General features: G+C 25.3%; 2 protein-coding genes across 2 annotated transcripts; both read left to right on the top strand.

Moving 5' to 3' along the window:
- Window positions 1–1,031: 1,031 nt before the first annotated feature.
- Window positions 1,032–2,887, top strand: Phum_PHUM136100 (transcription factor SOX-2, putative; the record flags this gene model as incomplete). The annotated part of the gene is made up of 4 exons (XM_002424513.1): window positions 1,032–1,287; window positions 1,366–1,560; window positions 2,089–2,231; window positions 2,336–2,887. The coding sequence occupies 4 exons, from the start codon at window positions 1,032–1,034 to the stop codon at window positions 2,885–2,887; spliced, it is 1,146 nt and encodes a 381-aa protein (XP_002424558.1).
- Window positions 2,888–14,507: 11,620 nt separating this feature from the next.
- Phum_PHUM136090 (uncharacterized protein) lies at window positions 14,508–16,801 on the top strand (the record flags this gene model as incomplete). Its single annotated transcript, XM_002424512.1, has 2 exons — window positions 14,508–14,713; window positions 16,213–16,801. The coding sequence occupies 2 exons, from the start codon at window positions 14,508–14,510 to the stop codon at window positions 16,799–16,801; spliced, it is 795 nt and encodes a 264-aa protein (XP_002424557.1).
- Window positions 16,802–20,568: the final 3,767 nt, after the last annotated feature.

The following is a 20,568-nucleotide window of genomic DNA, read 5'->3' as shown; positions in this document are numbered from 1 at the left end:
GGAGAGAGAGAGAAAGACAGAGAGGGAGGAAGGGAGGGGGGAGAAACCATCGTTTTCCAGAACTCTTCCATTTCTACAGGTAGCTTTATTCACGCGGAGATTCCAGTGAGAACGTTTTATTTTATTTTATTTTTTATTTTTTTCCTTTTTTCTACAACAACGGATATTATTTTTCATTATATATATTTATATTATTAATTAATATAATAATACATATGTATGTGTTCATTGTTTTTAAATAATAATAATAATATAAATCAGTGGTGAATAATTTTTTTTATAAATAATTAATTTAAATGTTTAATAAGTGGTTTATGTGAATTTTTATTATTTGTGAATTTTTTTCCTGGATAATTTTTTTCTTCTGTTTTTGTTTTTTTGTTTTGTTTTTTGCTGGGTGTTTCCCGGCATTTATTCGAACTGAATTTTTTAAATTCTATCGGGCCCAGTGTGGAGGGCCAAAATTGGGAAACTGAATTTTCTCATTTAAAATCAGGAAATTTAATGCGGTAAGTTAAATAATATTTCAAAAACTATATATATTATTTAGTTTCACGCCATCCATTTTTCTTTTTTTTAAATAATATTTTAATATTATGACGCAGTTGTTGACATTTTGTTTGTCGAAAGCAGACTATAATATGCAATTAGAGACATGTAACCCATTTGTTAAATTTAAAAAAAAAATTAATTTAAAAAAATTTTCTGAATAATTTATAATAAATAAATAAATGCGTAAATCTAAAATAAAGTCTCCTCTATATTATTTTATTAAATACATATTAAAAATTACGGACGCGCATCCATTAAAAAAATTTTTAAATAATTATTTAGGGTTTAATATAATATTATTAACAAAAAAATTTAATATCCTGGTTGTTCTATATTAATATTAGTATTTTTTTAAATTTTCATTTATATAACTTTATATTATTACACGAAATTTATAATAGCTGCGATACATAAAAACAAAATCGCAGGTAAATGTGATGTTAACAACAGCATGTTTTCCTTTTTCCAGTACCCCAAGCATGCATGACACATCTAGTTTTGCACATTCAGAAGGTCTCGGAAGAATGGCCTCACTCACGGGTTCGATACCCCAAATGTCCCCTGACGGTTTAGGAATGTGTTTGACCAACGGAAGCGTCGGAAATCTTAAAAAGTTGACCGAAGATCATATTAAGAGACCGATGAATGCGTTTATGGTGTGGTCGAGACTTCAAAGAAGGAAAATCGCTCAAGAAAATCCTAAAATGCATAATTCAGAAATATCAAAACGGCTGGGTAGGTATACTATAACAAAGCGGACAATGTAACAAGTAATTTAATGCCGGGGGTAAATAAAATTTTCTTTTTTTTTAGGAGCCGAATGGAAATTATTAACGGAAGATGAAAAAAGGCCGTTTATAGACGAAGCTAAAAGATTAAGAGCAATGCATATGAAAGAACATCCCGATTACAAATACAGGCCTAGAAGAAAACCCAAAACCTTAAGGAAGGAAGGGTATCCTTATTCCATACCTTATCCATCCGTGCCAATGGACGCATTGAGAGCAGGTAAGTCATTTTTTTTATTTTTTTAAAATTATTGTTATTTGTTAATGTTTACCCCAATGGTTACTAAATAAATATTTATGTATCTTGTATTGTCACATTATTTAATAATAAAAGTAGATATTAATTAATGTAAATAATAATGTAGTGATAACGTATGAATATTACTGGTCACGTCTTGCGCACATATAAGAATACTAGAAAAACTTTGAGGGCAATAATCCGTTCTGCTCGTTAGTCCTTAGGAAATTTTTCACTTATGTAAATATCAATTGAGTATTTGATACATTTAACGTATTTGGTATGGGAAAGACCCTTTTTTTATGACTACAATTTTAGCTAGTAACGACTTTAAGTAGTAATAAAACACGGTCCCTAAAATTTTCATTAATTGCTTTTTTTTAAAACAAATAATAATTACAATTAATAACATTGTATCTAAATAAAACTAGTTCTACATAATTTCTTTCATTTCAACCATCTTTAAAAACATTATGTTCGTGTGTCAAGAGTATGTTTTGTAATTTTTAGGGATGGCAGCTAGTCAAGTAGGTCCTTATTACAATCCTGCAGCGGCGGCTTATGGTTCCCTAAGTGCCGCTAGCATGGCAAGCATGGCAGCAGCCGCTGCTGCACAACAAAATGCCATATCTGGCTTGCCAACTCCGGCACAGGTGAGCAAATTTTTTGTTTATCTATTTATATATATATAGCTGCAATATTATCAGTTGCGGGCGGTTGGTATAGATTCCTAATTGAAAATTTCTTTGCGTGTTAGGTTGTATCTTCAATGGATGCCATGAAATATTCCATGGATGCTGATAAATACAGACCTCCGTACATTCCTCCATCCTCTCTCGCCATGTCGATGTACTCCGATCCAAAATATTTGGATTCCACGGCTAAATCTTACCTCGATCGCAGTTATTTAGATTCTACATCCGCATTGACCAAAGCTTATTTTGAAAATTCCAAAATGTACATAGACAATAAAAGTTTCGGAGATGTTGGAAATTCCTCGCAATCACGATCGAGTCCAAATTACGAAATTGGAAAATCATACGAATCAAATTCTAGAACTCCTCCTCCGGCTCCAGAATCTCCAGAAAGTAGTAACGTAAAATCCGAAAGACCGGATCCGAGTTCGAGTACTTCGACGTCCGCATCATCTGCTACGGCATCACCGGGGTCTTTGCCTCCATATTATCCGCAACACGGCGGTCCCGTGCCCCCGGGCCTCATACCCATGTCTCAATATTCTCAACACTACCACCAAGCGTCGGGTAACGGGGGTTCTGAATTTCGAAGACCTCTCACCGTAATATTTTGACCCGATAGACCTTGGGCGACGGAATCTACCACCTCACAAACCGTCCCGTCGAAAACTTCCGCTGCCCCAAAATAATAAAATTAATAATTTTTAAAAAAACGATGCTTGAATTAGGCCGAAATAATAATAATAATAGTTTTTATATACTCGTTTTTGAACTGTGATTTTAAACAAAATATGTGAACACAAAACAAAAAGTGTTATTTATATATATTAAGACATTGGAAATTTATTAATTAATTATTAATAAATAATAATTATTTATACAACGTCGTAATAAAATTATAAAATAATAATTTAATTATTAAATAATTATATATATACATAAACATTAATTAAATAAAAATTTACATAATTTCATATTGATACCATAAACTAACATAATCGTTCCTATTTAATAAACTTGAGTTTTTTTTATTATTATTTAATATTGTTTTTTTTTTTTTTGTAAAATAAATTAATTATTAATTATTATATTAATTAAACCTATTTGTTTTATGTATACATATATGTACATCGATTTTTTTATTGATTTTTCACGGAACGCACACAAAGTGGTGAGTATTTATCAATGAAAACTTTTTTTACTCTTATTATTATTATTAATAATAAACATTAGGCGTGACGTATCACTTTATTAATCTATTAAAAAATGACAGTAATAATAATAATAAACGAAATAAAATTTTAAAAAAAGTCACAAATGAAGCTGTTTTATATAAAATGCAACAAAGATCCTTAATTTGGGCAAAAGAAAAATTTTGATGATGATGATGATGATGATGGTCAATAGAAAGAGCAACTCACGTTCATTAATTGTATTTTCAAGTGGTTCGTGAATTCCAATTGTTATGGTTAACATGACACACGATTATTATTATTATTATTATTATTATTATTATTATTATTATTATTATTATTATTTTACATTTATCGAATTTAAATTAATAATTATTTTTTAAACTTTTTATTGATAATTTTTTTATATAACGACGATTATCATTTTTCACACATTTTAATATCATAGACCGATTAATTTTTAATTAAAATGATAATGATAATAATAATAATGATAATAAAAGATAATGAAATTATTTTTAATAACAACAACAACAACAACAAAAAGAAGAAAAAACACGTTGATTCTCAACGTGTTTTTTCTTCTTTTTGTTGTTGTTGTTGTTATTAAAAATAATTTCATTATCTTTTATTATTATTATCATTATTATTTTTAATGTGATTGTTGTAAAAATATGTAAAAAAAAAAAAGAAAAAAAGAAAATTTTGTGTATTGACATTGTGAGTGAGAAATAGAAATAATGAAATGTGTAGGATTGCCATGGGAACGGAAAAGCGCTTTTCAAATACAAAATCGGTCCGAAAAAGCTTTCATTCTTTGTTTGCTTTGCCTTTTTTTCCTTCTCTTTTTCTTCTATTATATAAAAAAAGGTTCCTCTTAAAAAAAAAAAATCACATACAAATGTATTAAATATACATACGAAATTTTAATTTACTCACTCACTTATTATTATTATTATCTGTTTAAAAGTCTTTAATTTCTCTCTCTCTCTCTCTCTCCCCCACTTGTTACGTCATTGTCAATTTAAAAAAAAAATTAATTATTTTTTGTACCTTTAACGATAATTGGAGTCTTTAGTTGAGTCTTTCCTCATTTCACACACAAATTTCCCCCCCTTCTTTCCCTCCCTCACTTCCTTTTTTATTGTCCAGAACACAAAAGTCTGGAAACCAATTAATTAAATCTATACATGAGAAAGTTGTGGTGGATACGGGGAATCGTATCCGTTTTTGTTATTATTTAGAAATCAAAAATTATTATTATTATTATTTTAACATATAATTATTTTATAGGTTTTTAAAAAAAAAAGGTTGAACCTGGAACCTTATTTTTAAAATAGAATTAACAAAAATTGTTTGTGTGTGTGTGTGTCTTGTTTTCTCTCTATTCTTTACATTTCAAATATTTAATGATTATAATTTAATATGTTTAGCTTTCGGTTATATTTTTTATAATAATAATAATAATAATAATTTAACTTTACACCTTTAAAAAAAAAAAAATATCCAGTTTATTCTTTGGAAATGAAGTCTTTGTTATTAAATTTTTTTTTCTTTTTTCTTTTCTTGCCTGCCTCCTTGTTTTTTTTGTCAATTGATTTTTAACAATGATGGTTTAAAAAAATAACTGACTCATCGATATTTTCTTGTAATTTTTTTATTTAAAAAAAAAAAAATATTGATTAGAATATTTTAAAATGATGTAAAATGTTCCCCTAACCTCCCCACCTCCTCCCCTCTAATGTATGCGTTAAATATTTAACGTAAAAACGTAAATTACAATTTAAAGAAAAAAAAAAAAGGGAAAATTTACGTATTTTGTCGTCGGTATTAAATATTTGAAAACTATTTATTTTAAACTTGAGTAAAAAAAAAAAAGAATAAAAATGATAAATGCAAGAATGAATAAAAGGAAATAAAAGAAAAGAAAAAAAAAGAAAAAAGGAAAAAAGAAAAGAAAGAAATAGTTTAAAATCAATGTTGTTTGATTTAGAAATATTCTTTGTTCGAATGTAATCCATTATGAATGGGGTTTTGTATATTGAGGTACCCATTACTCGCTTCTTATTTTGTTAAAGGTGTCGTTTTCAATAGATTTTTCTTAATATTTCCTTTTTCCTCCTCCTCCTTTTCCCCCCTCCCTCCCTCTCTCTCTCTCTCTCTCTCTCTCACTAACAACATGTGTGTGTGTGTTTGTGTTTGTTTCATAAATGGAACCGTTGGTTAAAACTGTAAACTTTTTTTTTTTTTTTCATTTTATTCTAACATTTATTTATTTTAATTATAAAATTTGTCTTTTTAAAAAAAAAAATCACAAATATATAAATTAATAATAATAATCAATGGATAAACAAAAAAACGTGATATAAAAGAAAACAATACGAGAGGATAATCCGGGGATAATCCATCCATTGTTTCAATTTTATATAAAATAAAAGAAAAAAATATTTTTATTACTCGTTCGACGATACGTTTGTAAAACTTTTATTATTATTATTATTATTTGAATAAAATTACCCCGTAATAAAGTCACATAATAATAATAATGATAAAAATACGGAGGATTCAATTTAATAAATAATTTATTAAAATATTTTGCCACGTGGTTTTTTCTTGAAAAAAAAATAAAATAAGATAAACAATTAAATTATTATTATTATTATTGATAAATGTATACGATAAATAGTTTTTGTAATTTATCTAAATTTTTTTTTTTTATACATTAGTCATTTATTCTTTTGTATCTTTTTTTTTTTTATAAAATGGACTAAAAAATCCAATATAAAAGTTTTTTTTTTTTTTTTTGTATTGAAAGAGAAAACGCGGGGCGAATAAGAAGGAAAAGTTTTAGAATGAAAAGAAGAAAAGCTATTGCTTGTAGTTAATGAAAAGTTAACCCTTCCAAGGAACAACAAAAAGGGGGTTCATTGTCATAAGAAGGAAACAAAAGGTTTCGGAAAACGTGGAGCGGGAAAAAGTTGTAAGAAAGAAAAGATTGGACAAAAGAAAGCTGTAGCTAAAACAGAATTAGAATCCGAAAGAGGAAATAGAAATGAGAAAATATGTTTAAAAATAAAAAAAAAAGAGACCGGGAGAGGGTGGGGAAAATTCGTTTGTTGCTATTCCTGCTGTTTATTTCGTTTCTATTCCTCTTTTTGATATTGTTTCTGCTGTTGCTGTTGCTTTTTGATTAAAACTTAAATTATCGGTTTTCCTCTTTCCTTTATATATATATATATTTAAAACATTTAATAAAAAACCTAAATTACGTTTGTATAATAATAATAATAATAATAATAATAATAATAATCCAACAGAAATATAACAATCACCAGCATCAGGGCGGAATTAATACTTGGATGGGTGACCGCAGCTTGGGAACAACATTGGCGACGCCGAAGAGGAAGAAACCGAAAATAATTCCAGCTCTCCTGTCGACGTAAGATATGAATCCAGGTTACTCCACAGGTGTTGCTGTCACAGGAACCCAGTCCAGGAAGACTTACAAGAATCCTATTCAAAGACGTTACATCACTGATATCCAGGCATTTATACCGTTGTGGATCAGGATAGAAACCTGGAATAAATGTTGAAAAAACTCCGACAAACACAAGACGAATTGCTGCCGTGAATAAAAGGTAAATAATAATAATAATAATAATGAGTCAGGGCACCTTTTCTTTTTTTTTTCTAATACTTTCAATAACGATGGACTCCGTTTTTTAAAAAAAATTTAAATAAATTTTCACGTACAAAAAAAAAAAAGTAATAATAATGATGAAGGAAATGTTTAACAAAAAAAAAGGGGAGGCGGGATGAGAGAGGGATAAAGGGAGAACGAGTACGAGGACGAATTTTCAACTTTTACCGCTAATTATTTATAAATCTCATGAATTTTCCGCAGTGTTGATTTTTCACCATTATTTGCATCCTTGTTAATGATGAGAGAGAGAGAGAGAGAGAGAGAGTGAGATTCATCGCATTTATTTATTATTAACTTTTATTTTCGTTTTTAAAATTTATTATTATTATTATTTTTTTATAAAAAAAAAAGTTTCAATTATTTTTTAACACCTAATAATTTTTACACACTCATTATTTCAAATTCAATTTTATTATTATTATTATTTTTTCGTTTATTTAAAAAAAAGTCGTTACGATTATTTAAAATTAAAAACAAAGAAAAAAAAAATTATTATTATTATTATTATGCGTTTCATTAGTTTTATGGTAATATTAGAGACCGCCTTAAAGTAAAAAAAAAAGGAAAATTTTCAGTTTTCTTTTTTCTTTTTTTTTATTGGAAAAAAGGGAAAAAGTCAATTTTTTTAAATTTATATATGGATATATTATCATTATCTGTATAATTTGTTACAGTTGCTTCACTCGGGTCAATGCTTTAGTGGTGGTTGTTGTTGTTGTTGTTTATTTATCATTCATTCACCCTTGATATATCAAATAAATAATGTGATATCACAATAATCCACCCCCTTATTATTACATCCATTCAGTTTTTTCTTTCTTTCTTTCTCTTTCTTCTAGCCATCATGTTTTTTTGTAAATTTTCTTCTTTTTCTTTTTTAAATAAAAAAAAAACCAAAATCTATATAAATAATTAAACTTTTTTTTAAAGAAAAAGTTTTTAAAATTGAATAAATACATAAGTGGGAAACTGGGAGTGGGTTGGAGGGGATGGGGGAAAGAAGTAAAGAAAAAGAAACAAAGGAAACAACTGAATGAATAATGTTGTTGTTGTTGTTTTGTTGTCACCAACTTCTTCTTCTTCTTCTTCTTCTTCTTCTTCTTCATCTTCTCCTTCTACTTCCGTCATCCACACATTGTATTGATCCATATCTAAAAATTTTTTCACATTTAAACGGGAAAAAAAGAAAATATTTGAAAGGGAAAAATGTTTTCTTTTTTTACACCTTCCGGATTTCAATTTACTGACCTATTTAACGCCCCTAAACTTCTCCCCAATATCTCCCCCTTCCCCCACCGGTTTTTCTCCTTTTTTTTTTGAAATAAATTCAATTATTTTGAATATTCATCTTACACAATATGGAGACCAACAATCAGTCATTTTTTGGAATTTATTAATTATTATTATTATTACAACAACAACATTATTGAAAAATTGTTTATTTTTTTTTTATTAAATATAAAACATTAATTATTATTATTATTATTGTTATATTTCTCCCTCGAGTTAAAAAAATAAAATAAAAAAAAAGCAACCCCTAAAATATCATCGGGTAAACCATCATCATCATAAATCACTTGAAAATTATTTTAATAGTTACAATAATAATAATAATAATAATAATAATGATTTGTTCATATTTAGTAACAAAATGGCGAACGGATGCTTATGATTCAAACGCGTGCATCCCATTTTTATTTATTTATTTTCGGGCTCTTAAAAATAATTTAATCCCTTTAATGTTTCGAAACATTACACGATCCATTTACATTTTCATTTATTAATCGATTGAAATGCAAATAATAATAATAATAATAATAATAATATTGTTTTTTTTTTTAATTAATTATTTCCTTTTCTCTCTCTGTCTCTCTCCCCCTTCGTTTTTTACAGAAGTTTTTTTTTTCTTGTTCTTTTATTAAATAAAAATTCTCTTGTAAAAGTAAAAAAAATATATTTTTCCAGTTTATAAATCCATATTGAACAAAAGAAAAAAAGATTAAACTTATTAATAATAATAATAATAATTTTTTTCGCTTAGGTATTTTTCCATTGTTACCGGAAAACAAAAAAAAAATCTTTTTTCTTCTTCTTTTCTTCTTTTTCTTTGTTTTTTACAGCCTTTTCCTCCTTTATTATTATTATTATTATTATTTTCTTTTCTTTACCTTTCTTTATCATTCTTTGCCTTTCTTCACCTTTTTTTTTTACTCTCTCTCTCTGTGTATTTCATACGCGTTTTTTCTTTTCTTTTATATTTATAGACGAGCAACAACAGCAGCAGCAGCAGCAGCCAGCTTGATTTTCGTTACTCTCTTAAAACAGATTTACAATGACGAAACATGCTTTGTCTCTCTCTTCTCTCTCTTCTCTGTATTTCCATTTCCTGTTTTCTTTTTTTCTTTTTTCTTTCATGCTTTTTTCACCCTTTTCTCTTTTTATTAATTAGAAATCTTTTTTTCATTATTTCGCGATCAATCATTATTTCTGGGTTTTTTTTTTTTTTTTTTTTTTTTCATTACTTAAAAGATTTATTATAAAGTTTTTGTGATAATCTGACGAACGGGGAGAAACTAATGTTTATTTATATTTATTTATTGTTTAAATAATAAATAATAATCGGTCGTTAATATTTATATATATAAACAAAAACAACAACAAATATTATACTTAAGATGATATCATTTTGTTTAAAAAAAAAAAAAAGTAATTTTTCATTTGATTAATGAAAAAGAAAATAAGTGACGTAGGAAAAAGTCAAAAAATTATTTTACATCCTCCATTTTTCTTTTTTGTGAAAGGAAAATTGTAAACAACAAACAATAAACTAAAGCTTTTTACTTATAACAATAAAAATATATTTTTTTTATTTATTTGTCATGAATTTGGAATATAATGAAGATGACGACATTTTTTTTTTTTTTTTATCGATATCGATTTTATTTAATAATCAATATAATTTTTATTAAAATGAAACTTTTTTTTTTGAATCATTTTGGGTTAGAAATATGAAATTTAGGATTTTATAACTTTTTTTTTTGTTGAACATCATAGGTATAGTTATTCAAAAAAAAAAAAAATAATGTGAATGGTTCATTAAAGAAATTCTCTAGTCATTTTTTTGTCGGTATAAAAAAGAAAAAAAAAAGAAAACAATACAATTCCTCTTGAGGAAACAATGGTTCTTTCTTTCTTCTTTTTCTTTTTTAAATTAACACAACAATAACTTTGTCAGATTAATTTTTTTTTTTTTTTTATTACAATTTTATTAATAATATTTCTTCAAGTATTTAAATATGAAAATAATAATAATAATAATAATTTAAAATAATTTTTTTTTGGTGATTGTTGGTAGTGCAAACTCATGGATTTTATAATAATAATTTTTGACATTACTAATTTTGATACAAAAACAGGAGGTATACCTTGAAAAAGTTGAGTAATAATGGTTCTAAAACTTTAAATATAAGGAAAAATAATAATAATAAGTGAAAAAATTTCAATAAGATTTTATTTAATTATTATTTATTTATTTATTTATTTTTTGCTATCAATAATATACAGGATATTTTTCTATATGTACAAATTTTTCATTTTTCTCCCGTTTATTTAAATGAAATTTATAAAAATATTAAATTTTATTTGATAAAGAGTTTTTTTATTTATAAAATCTTGTAAATAATTATTAATTATGGAAAAATAAATAAATAAAACGTAATTTTTTTCGAAATTATTTACATAATAGAAACAAATTTCAAATAAATAAATGTATTTTTTAAAAAAACGCATTACAGCGACATCTATCGGAATTTATAAGAAACACTTTTAGTTTGAAAAAAATCCGCTAGATGGCCGAGTTATAAATTTTTATTCTTTACGGAAACATCATCGTGTGCAGGTCGTTTTCTATAACATTTATCCAAAATGAATGTGCGGGAAAACATTTTATTTTTTTAAGGTAATGTATATATTTTTACAATATAAATATGAATCTTTTTTTCGTTTTTATAATAACATCCTAACACTAAATGTGATAATAATATTTTTTTTTTTTAACAACCGAAATAAGATGAATTACAAAAAAAAAATGAAACTCATATCGACTATATATCCAATCATTTAATTTACATTAAAATTAAGGTAAAAAAAATGGCGGGGGGGGGGAAGAAAAAGGTCATTTTATTAATATATAATTAATAAAAATATTTTTTATTTGGCTACGATTAAAATTTTTATATTGAGTAAAATTAAGTATAAATAATAATGAGACATAATTATGTTAATAACATAATCGTTCAAGGAAAATAAAATGTTTAATATATCCATAATCCATAAAATAATGTTTACATAACGGTTAAATCCCATTTCATATAAATTTCATATAAATGAAAAAAAATTTGGAAAATTTAAAAAATTATCACTTTTACGTCGGTGTTCCCCTCCCTCCTCCCCTCCTTCCCCTCCCTCCTCACCCTCCTTCCCCTCCCCCCGAAAAAAAAAATGAATTTTCTTCTTTTCCTTATTATTATTATTATTAATATTGTTTTTATCTTAAAAATAAAATTCTTTTTTTTTTTTTTGTGTGCGTCTTTGTCTTCTCCTTGTTTATCGTATCTTTTTTTCATTTCCTTTATGCCATTTTTTTTTTCAACGACAGAAAAAAAAAAGGATTAATGTTTTTAAATTATTTATAAAATAAATATAAAATATATATATTTTTCTTTCTGCTTTCTTTCTTATTTATAAGTTATAAATCCAGAATCTTTTTTATTTAAAAAAAAAAAAAAAAAAGGTAAAAATAATTTTTAGTTACACACAGACATTTTCTTATAAACAATTAAAGAAAATTTTTTTTTCTTTCATTAAGAAACGAAGAAAAATCAATTATTTATATATTTTTTTTTTTTTTGTAAAAAATGTTTTAACGAATTAAATGATAAAAAGAAAAGAAAAGAAATTATTTATTTATTTATTTGCATATAAAAAATAAAAAAAAAAGATTGAATTGTATTTTTAATGAATAATAAAAAAGGATTCTGGTTTTTATCTACAGTTGCAAGAAGTGTTGGAGACTCCAGAGGGTTCCAAACAAAGAGACTTTTGATTGCTTATTACCGAGAGGGTTCACAACTATTCCACAATTGTCATGAATAACTCTCTATGTAACAACAATAATAATAATAATAATAATAATAATATTAAAATCAATATTAAATGCTTTACTAATGGTGTTCTTATTGTCTTTTAATCAAATTTATCACAAAATATGACAACAATAACAATAACAACAAACAACAAACAAAATTTTTTATTCTTTTCACATTACCTCAGGTGCTGGTTTTTTTTTTTTTATAAAAAATAATAATAATAATTATATATATTTAAAAAATTAATTGAAAATTTTTAATTTTTTTTTTTATTCTGTAAATTTTTCAAAAAAAAAAAAAACTTTTGTAGATAATTGGTTTATTATTATTAGAATTTTAAAAAAGGAATGATTTTCATTGTAAATAATAATAATAATAATAATGAAAGGGTAAAAATGTTTTTAAAAGAAACAACTGGAGAGTATTGAATGTTAGACTTTTCCTGAAAATACTTTTTTGTTGATAATCTTAAGGAAACTACGTCAGAAAATTCAATTTCCTGTGCAGTGTGCACACACACGATTGACAAAAACCCACTATGAGGATATCCCCATATTTCTTTTTTTTACCAAGATATTATTATTATTTCCCTCCCCCCAAAAAAAAATTTACAATCTTGTTCTTTTCAAAATTCAATATACATATAATACTTTTATTTTAATATTAAATAATAATAATAATAATAATTTTGTGACGGTTTTTCTATGTTTTTGCCCTTTAATTATACTCAAATATATGAATCGGTTGAATATTTTTTTTTTTTTTTAGGGGGTTGAAAATATTTAAAAAAAAAAAAAAAAATTTTCGGTTTTGTTTGAGAAAAAAAAAGTTGCGCAGTCCAATTGGAAAATACGCATGCGTTTTCCTTATTTCCGGTTAACTTTCATTGTTGATACAAAGAAAATAAAAAGTTGAATAAACAATTGATGAATTGAGTTGTGCAAACAATAATAAGGAAACAACTCGGAGGACTTCCTCTCATTCCTTTTTTTTTTGAGCCTTTTAATGAAATTTTTAGGTCGTGAAGTAAAGAGAGAGAGAGAGAGAGAGAAAAAAAAGGGAAATGATTGTTATTATTGTATTTGTTAGCCTCGAGGAAAACATGACCAATATTATTATTACGATTCTCATTTGCCTTTTTTTTTTTAATAAAAAATATTTTTCACCTTTTTTTTTGTTTGTTTGTTTGTTGAAAAGACTAAGAACTTATTATCGATAATAATGATTTATATAAAAACAAAAAATGAATCCATCGACAACAATAATTAATAACAAACCTAAACTTGATAAAGAAAATTTTCTGTTGATTAATAATAATAACAAAATAATCATAAGAATTTTATTTTATGTACATTATTTTTTTTGTGCGTATATATATAAGAATTTTTAAAGAAAATGTATTCATAGAAACAAAGAAAAGAAGAAGAAGAAAAAGAAGCTCAAAGGTAAAAAAGAAAAGAACAAAATGCAAGTCGGAGAAGAAAAAAAAAACAATGGCAACAAATAATGGTGATTGGAATTATAAAAAGAATTTTGATGGCGTCTTGGAAGATGATGGAAAATAGAAAATCTAAGAATATGTCGGTCCACCTGTTGCCTCACAGCATCCATGATCAATACAAAAGAAGGCGGTACCGAACAAAGCGATTGGCTTCACTTTTGTTTAGGTCTTGTTTTTTCTCCCACCATCTTTGTTCTCTTAGATAATATCATGATTGAATTTTATCACGCTACTTCCCTCGTGATTGTTAACCTTTGCGGTAATAGAACCAGTTCGTGGCTGCACGCAGAATAAATAGAATCTTTTATAGATGACACGTGCTTTCATCCCGCGTTCCGGTTGTCGTTCCGGTGTACTTGTCTGGAAAATAAATAATAACGTATAAAAAAAATTTTTTACTTTTTAGACTTTGTGAAAAAACCTTTTTTTTTTTTTTTTTTTTTTTGTAAATTGCCGTGCCTTAATAGTATCCATCCCATTTCGCATACTTTTCATCGTCACTACATATAATAATAATAATAAATAATAACATTTTTTTTTTTTTTTTGTTTAACATTTAAATTATTAATTCGTTATCAATAAATAATAAAAAAAAATGACGATACCCAATATGCGTAATATATAGTACGACTGTAAATTAAACATAATTTTAATAACTTTTAAAAAAAATAAATATTTGTAATAAAAATGATGTCTCATAAATCAATGAATCAAAACGATCACATAAAAAGACCGATGAATGCTTTTATGGTCTGGTCAAGAGGTCAAAGAAGGAAAATGGCCCAGGAAAATCCTAAAATGCACAATTCGGAAATATCTAAAAGATTGGGAGCTGAATGGAAATTATTAACGGAAATGGAAAAAAGGCCCTTCATTGACGAAGCTAAAAGGCTTAGGTAATTATTTTTTATACTAAACCTAATAATAATAATAATAATAATAATAATAATAATAATAATTTTTTATTTGCGTTTATTGGTTAAAATCCCGCGCCTAATAATATTTTCCACCACGTTTTTACAAATCTACATATAATTAGTATTATTTAACATGTTACTCATTCAAAAAACAATTCGAAACATTAATAATAATAATAATAATAATAATAATAATAATAATAATAATAATAATAATAATAATAATGACATGAATATTTATATTATATGACAAAACTAATCTTTTTATAAATTTTTTTCGCATAATTTTTTTTATTTTTAATTTTAACCAATTTTCGCAAGAAAATTTTTCATTTTGTTTAATAAATTTTTTTTATTAATTACACGTGACTGAGTCAGTATGAAATAATAATAATAATAATAATAATTTGAATAGAATTTTTTAATTGTTTATTGTAAAAAATAGTTTTGGGTAAAACATGATGATTAATTGCAACCAAACATATATATATATAGTGTTCCGAAGAAAATTATTTTAATGTACAATTTTCATTTATTTAGAAAATATGTGTAGGTATGTACGTGCGTGCGTGATATTTTAGAAAGAAGAAAAAAAGTTTAAAATTGTTTTCGAGAATCCCAAAAAAAAGAAAAAAAAAGAAAAAAAAAAGGCAGAAGGGCAGGAGTTGTATTGTTGACATTAAGATTAAACCCAGTAAAAAATATACTTATATTGTATAATAAAACTTAAATAAATACACTGCACATTTTTATTTGATAAAAAATTTATCATTTTAAATAAAATATTTGTAAATAAAACTAAAATCAATAAATAACAAAAAAAAAAAAAAGGAAAAGAAAGAAAGGAAAAAAACGTTATTTTTCTGACAAAAAATTTCATTTATTCGTTTTATTTTCCATTATTATTATTATTATTTTAAAATGTCATTTTAAAAAAAGAAAAAACAATACATAAAATTAAAATTTATTTAATTAATAAAATTTACTCATTCGTTTATAAATAATAATTTTATTTTTAAAAAAATTAAACAAAAAATGAATAAATAAAATTTATAGGGGGAAAAAAAAAGAAAAAGTTGGCAATACTGTATTTAAAGAAAAACAAAAGAAAAAAAATAAAAATATCGTTATAAATAAAAAAAAAAAAACTGATAAGAGGTCTCCCTTTTTTCTTTTTTTTTCTTTTTTTTTTTTGGGAAATCAAATAAATGATGTTGTTATCGCGACCTCAAGTGTTTACCGATCTCACCTTAATATTTGCGATGTCACAATGAGGAAATAGACACCCTCCCCCCCCTCCTCCACCTCCCCCGCACTTCCATTTCCATTTAACTTCCCTTCTTTACCCCACCATTTTTTTTTTTTTGACAAAAACTTCTTTTTTTTTATTTATAAACTTCTTATTATTGTTAAATAATGGCGAGGGGTCGAATCAAATTTATTATTATTATTATTATTATTTAAAAAATTGTTTTCAGAGCTTTGCACATGAAAGAACATCCAGATTATAAATATCGGCCGAGAAGAAAACCAAAAACAACGGTTAAAAAAGATACAAAATTAGGAGGATTTTCCATATCTCCTATTATTTCATCTGGAATAGATACGTTTCAAAGATCTCTTTTACCTCATCCTCCGCCATCTTCGGGACCTCCACATCCGCCACCGCCGCCACCACCACCACCACCTCCTCCTCCTCCTCCATCTTCACAACTTTCCATATTGGGTGAAGATTCGTTAAAATTTTCGAGAAGTATATTTCCTCCATTTTCTTATCCTCTGTATCACGCAGCGAGATTACAAGCCGAAGACCTTTCCACGACAACGACAACGAACAAAGTGGCAGCAGATTTAGCTTTTCTTTACGGGAGTTCTTTATATTCTCAAGCTGCGGCCGCGGCTTCGGTCACTTGGCCCATAACTTGCGGATGTCCTCCACCGACGGATTTATCTCCGCCGAGAAGTCCAGATTCCGTTAAGCGACAGGTCGCGTACCTGGTAGTTAACAAGGATGAATCATCGGGTCAAACGTACGCGAGAACGGCGGCATCGCAACACGTTATATGAAAACCGCTCCCGATCCTCCCGGAAACGAGGAGGAACGTTGAAGAATATTTATCGAACGGACGATGGTGGGGATGTCAGTTGCCGTCCTTTGAATGCGTTTCCACGACGCATAATCATAACAAAATAATTGATAAAGACAATGACGAACATGAAAATAATAATAATAATGATAATGATGATAATGATAATAATAATTAGTGAATTTTCCTTTAATATTATAATTACTATAACGATGTACGTAAAAAAAAAACGATAAATATAATTTTATATGTTATACATTAGATAGAACCAAAAAAATGTTCGTATTATTTTCACTATTAATTAGAAAATCGTTTCTTTTTGTACATAAAATACACGCACATAAATACCTATGATTTTAAAACACTAAATAATAATAATAATCAAACATAAAAAGAAAAGAAAAGAAAAAGAAAAGTTTATGTAAAATGTTGAATGAATTATATTTGGTCACCCTTTTTTATCAGGGTTTTACTAACACCACCACCACCACCCTTACCCCCTTACGCCCCTACCATAACTACCCTTCCCTTAATAGGATCAGAGATTCATTGTTAACACATAGAATGATTTTTTTTTTTTTTTTTTTTTTTATCATCTTATTGAATACTATTCAGACTATTGAAAAGATTTAAAACTCAATTTGCACTCTTTCAAGCACCATTTTTTTTTTTAAAAAGTGTTTTACAGTTTTATTAATAATTTTCCTCTTTTTTTTTGATTTGGTCCGTTATTAAAAAAAAATTTACTTTATTTAGTAAAATAAAAAATGATTCAAAATTAAATAATTCAATAAAGGAAAGAAAAGAGAAAAGAAAAAAGGAAAAACTAAAAATGTGTTTATATCTCTGTGTTGTATAGTCGTTTTTACTAAAAAAAAAAAATTTTTAGTGTCATCGACGTTTTTTAGCCGTTATCTCTTTTTTCCATGGCATCTTAAAGGGAAATGAACGACTTATTTTATACCATTATATTACTTTATTATTATTATTTTTTTTTATCTCTTTTTATTTTTTTTCTTTCTTTCTTCTCCTGTCTTCCTGCTCTTGTCTTCCTTTCTTTCTTCTCTTTTCTTTTATTTATTTTTTCTTTTTAATTATTATAAAAATTATCATATTCGTCGTCGTCGTCGTCGTTTTTTTGTACATTGTTAATCATTGTTTTTGCATTAATTATAGGTTTCTCCCCCCCCCCCCCATCCGCCGTTGGAGTCATAAAAAACAAATATATATATTTAAAAAAAAATATGAGATTTTTATCCGTGCGTTAAAAGAAAAGAAAAAAAAAAGAAAATTTTTTATTTTCGAATTATGCCGGAGAGAAATGAAAATCATCGGGGCGTAATTTTCTATCAGAACCGATTTCATCCCCAATTAACCCTTGCAATATTTCAGATTCGACGCAAATTAGAAAATATGAAAAGGGCGAGAATAAAATTTCATGGCAATTTTCACTAATTTTAATGACGGTTAAACTTGTTGTAACACTTCTTCATCCTCCTCTTCCTCCTCCTCCTCCTCCTCCCTTCCTTCCTTCTATCTAAAATAATTGTTTTTTCAACAAGTCGGAAACTAAAAAGGCCAAAAGGAAAATATATTTATATATATATATATTAAATTTTAATTTTATTTCCTATTCAAATTATTATTATTATTATTATTATTATTAAATGTCCTTTATAACAATAATAATAATAATAAATGTATACGTAAGAAAAAAAATGTTTTTATTAATCAACATTTATATTTAAACAAATAATAATAATAATATTTTTCAATGGATTTGAAAAGAAAAGGAAAAATGGGGGGTAAGAGAGAGAAAGAGAGGGAGGAAAAAGGGAGGAAAAGGGGGAGGAGAAATGATTTTTTAGATTTTTTTTTCTATTCAATGATGACAAACAATATTGTAGGGCAGTTGGACGATAATAATTAGATTTACAACAACAAAAACTTCTTAAAAATGAATTTTTTTTTAACAACAAACAAAAAAACATTAAACCAAAAATTTTATCTTTTATTTTACACCCCCCCCCCGCCCCCATACCTAAAATAAGAAGAAGAAGAAGAAAAGTTTTTATTTTTTTATCTTTACGCCAAAAAAAAATGATTTAAAACGTTTGATTGTGAAAACTTTTAAAATTTGTTTTTTTTTTTTAAAAACGGAAAAAGGAAAAAGAAAATGTCTGACAGGAAGTTAGGTTAAAATTATTAATCAAATTAATTAATATAGTTTTAAAAGGGGAAATTAACATGGAAAACTTTTTTAAGTAATTAAGATAATCTAAAAAATGATAAAATATTTATTTACACACACATACACACATATAATATTTAATTAATTTTTTTTTGTCATCTTTTACTTTAAATTATTCTAGAAAATTCTTTATTTTATTTATGAATGAAAAACATCAAACATTGTTTTCTTTTTTTTTTTTTAGAGAATAAAATTCACAATTGGATAAAGTTAAAACTTGAAAAAAAATTCTATTTTGGGATTATTGTTTACATTGTAATCAGTTGGTCAAACACTTGAGGTTAACGTTAAAAAAAACCGTTAAAAATTTTCTTTGTTGATGTTTTTAAGTTTGAAAAACAAAAAAATTTTCTTTTTACACTAGAGAAAATTAATAATTAAAAAAAAAATAAATTGATATATTTTAAAATAAACTTAAAAAAAAATATAATTTAATATTGTTATAGGAAAAAAAGGAAAAAAGGAAAAAAAGGAAAATTTTTTTTCTTTTATATAAATTATTTAACTGAAATATACAGCCATTGTTTGGTTTTCTTTCATAAATAATATGAACGAGGAGGACGAGGAAAACGACGGTTTCTGCTAGTTAAATCCTATTCAAAAAAATACTTTAGCATTTAAATATCACGTGATATTTTCTTTACTTTTTAATAGGCTATTTAATTTTTTTTTAAAATAATTCATTTTCTCATGTTATACTTATCACTTGACGCAATCTTTTTAAAATTAAAATTTAAAAAAAGAAAAATTCAAATGAAATAAACGTTTGTTAACCTTTTTTTTTCTTTTTTTTCTTTTCTTAAAGGAAAAAAAAAAGTTCTTCTCTCTTATCCATTTTTTTTTTTTTTTTTTTTTACTTTTTCATTATTAATAATTCAATTGAAAATCATAATTTAAAAAAAAAATATTCTGTTCAGGGTAGGACTGATTCTTTTTTCTTTTTTTAAAAAAATATTATATTTCTAAAAAATGATAATAATAATAAGAAAATTCTTTAAGTATATAATAAAAAATTGACTTTTCAAAAAAATAAAATTTGTCTGTAACAAAAGTATTTAATTACAGATTATAATAATAATAATAATAATAATAATAATAATAATAATAATAACTTGTACAAATATAAAAAACTAAATCCGCCACAGAAATTTAGAAAAAAAATAATAATAATAATAAATTCACCGATTCAAATGTTAATATATATATATGTTTTTTTTTTTTAAAACAACTTTTAATATCATTTTACACAATTGTAAATTTTTTTTAAACAAGTAAAAATTTTTTTTCCAGGTTTTGAATTTAATTTAATAAAAAGAAAATTTTTTTATTTAAAGGTATTTATGAGAGAGTAATTTTCTAAAAAAATTCAATGGGAAGTATCATGAAAAAAAAATAATAATAATTTCATTTTAATAATTTTTATATTTATATAATATTAATAACAAAACAAAAAAATAAATAAATTTTAAGCAAATGTTATTTTCTGTGGTGTTGTT

The sequence above is a fragment of the Pediculus humanus genome, genomic scaffold (genome assembly GCF_000006295.1).
Source record: "Pediculus humanus corporis 1103172107481 genomic scaffold, whole genome shotgun sequence".
NCBI lineage: Eukaryota > Metazoa > Arthropoda > Insecta > Psocodea > Pediculidae > Pediculus > Pediculus humanus.
Note: the sequence above shows the minus strand (reverse complement) of the source record. Positions and strands in the feature narration are given on the sequence as shown.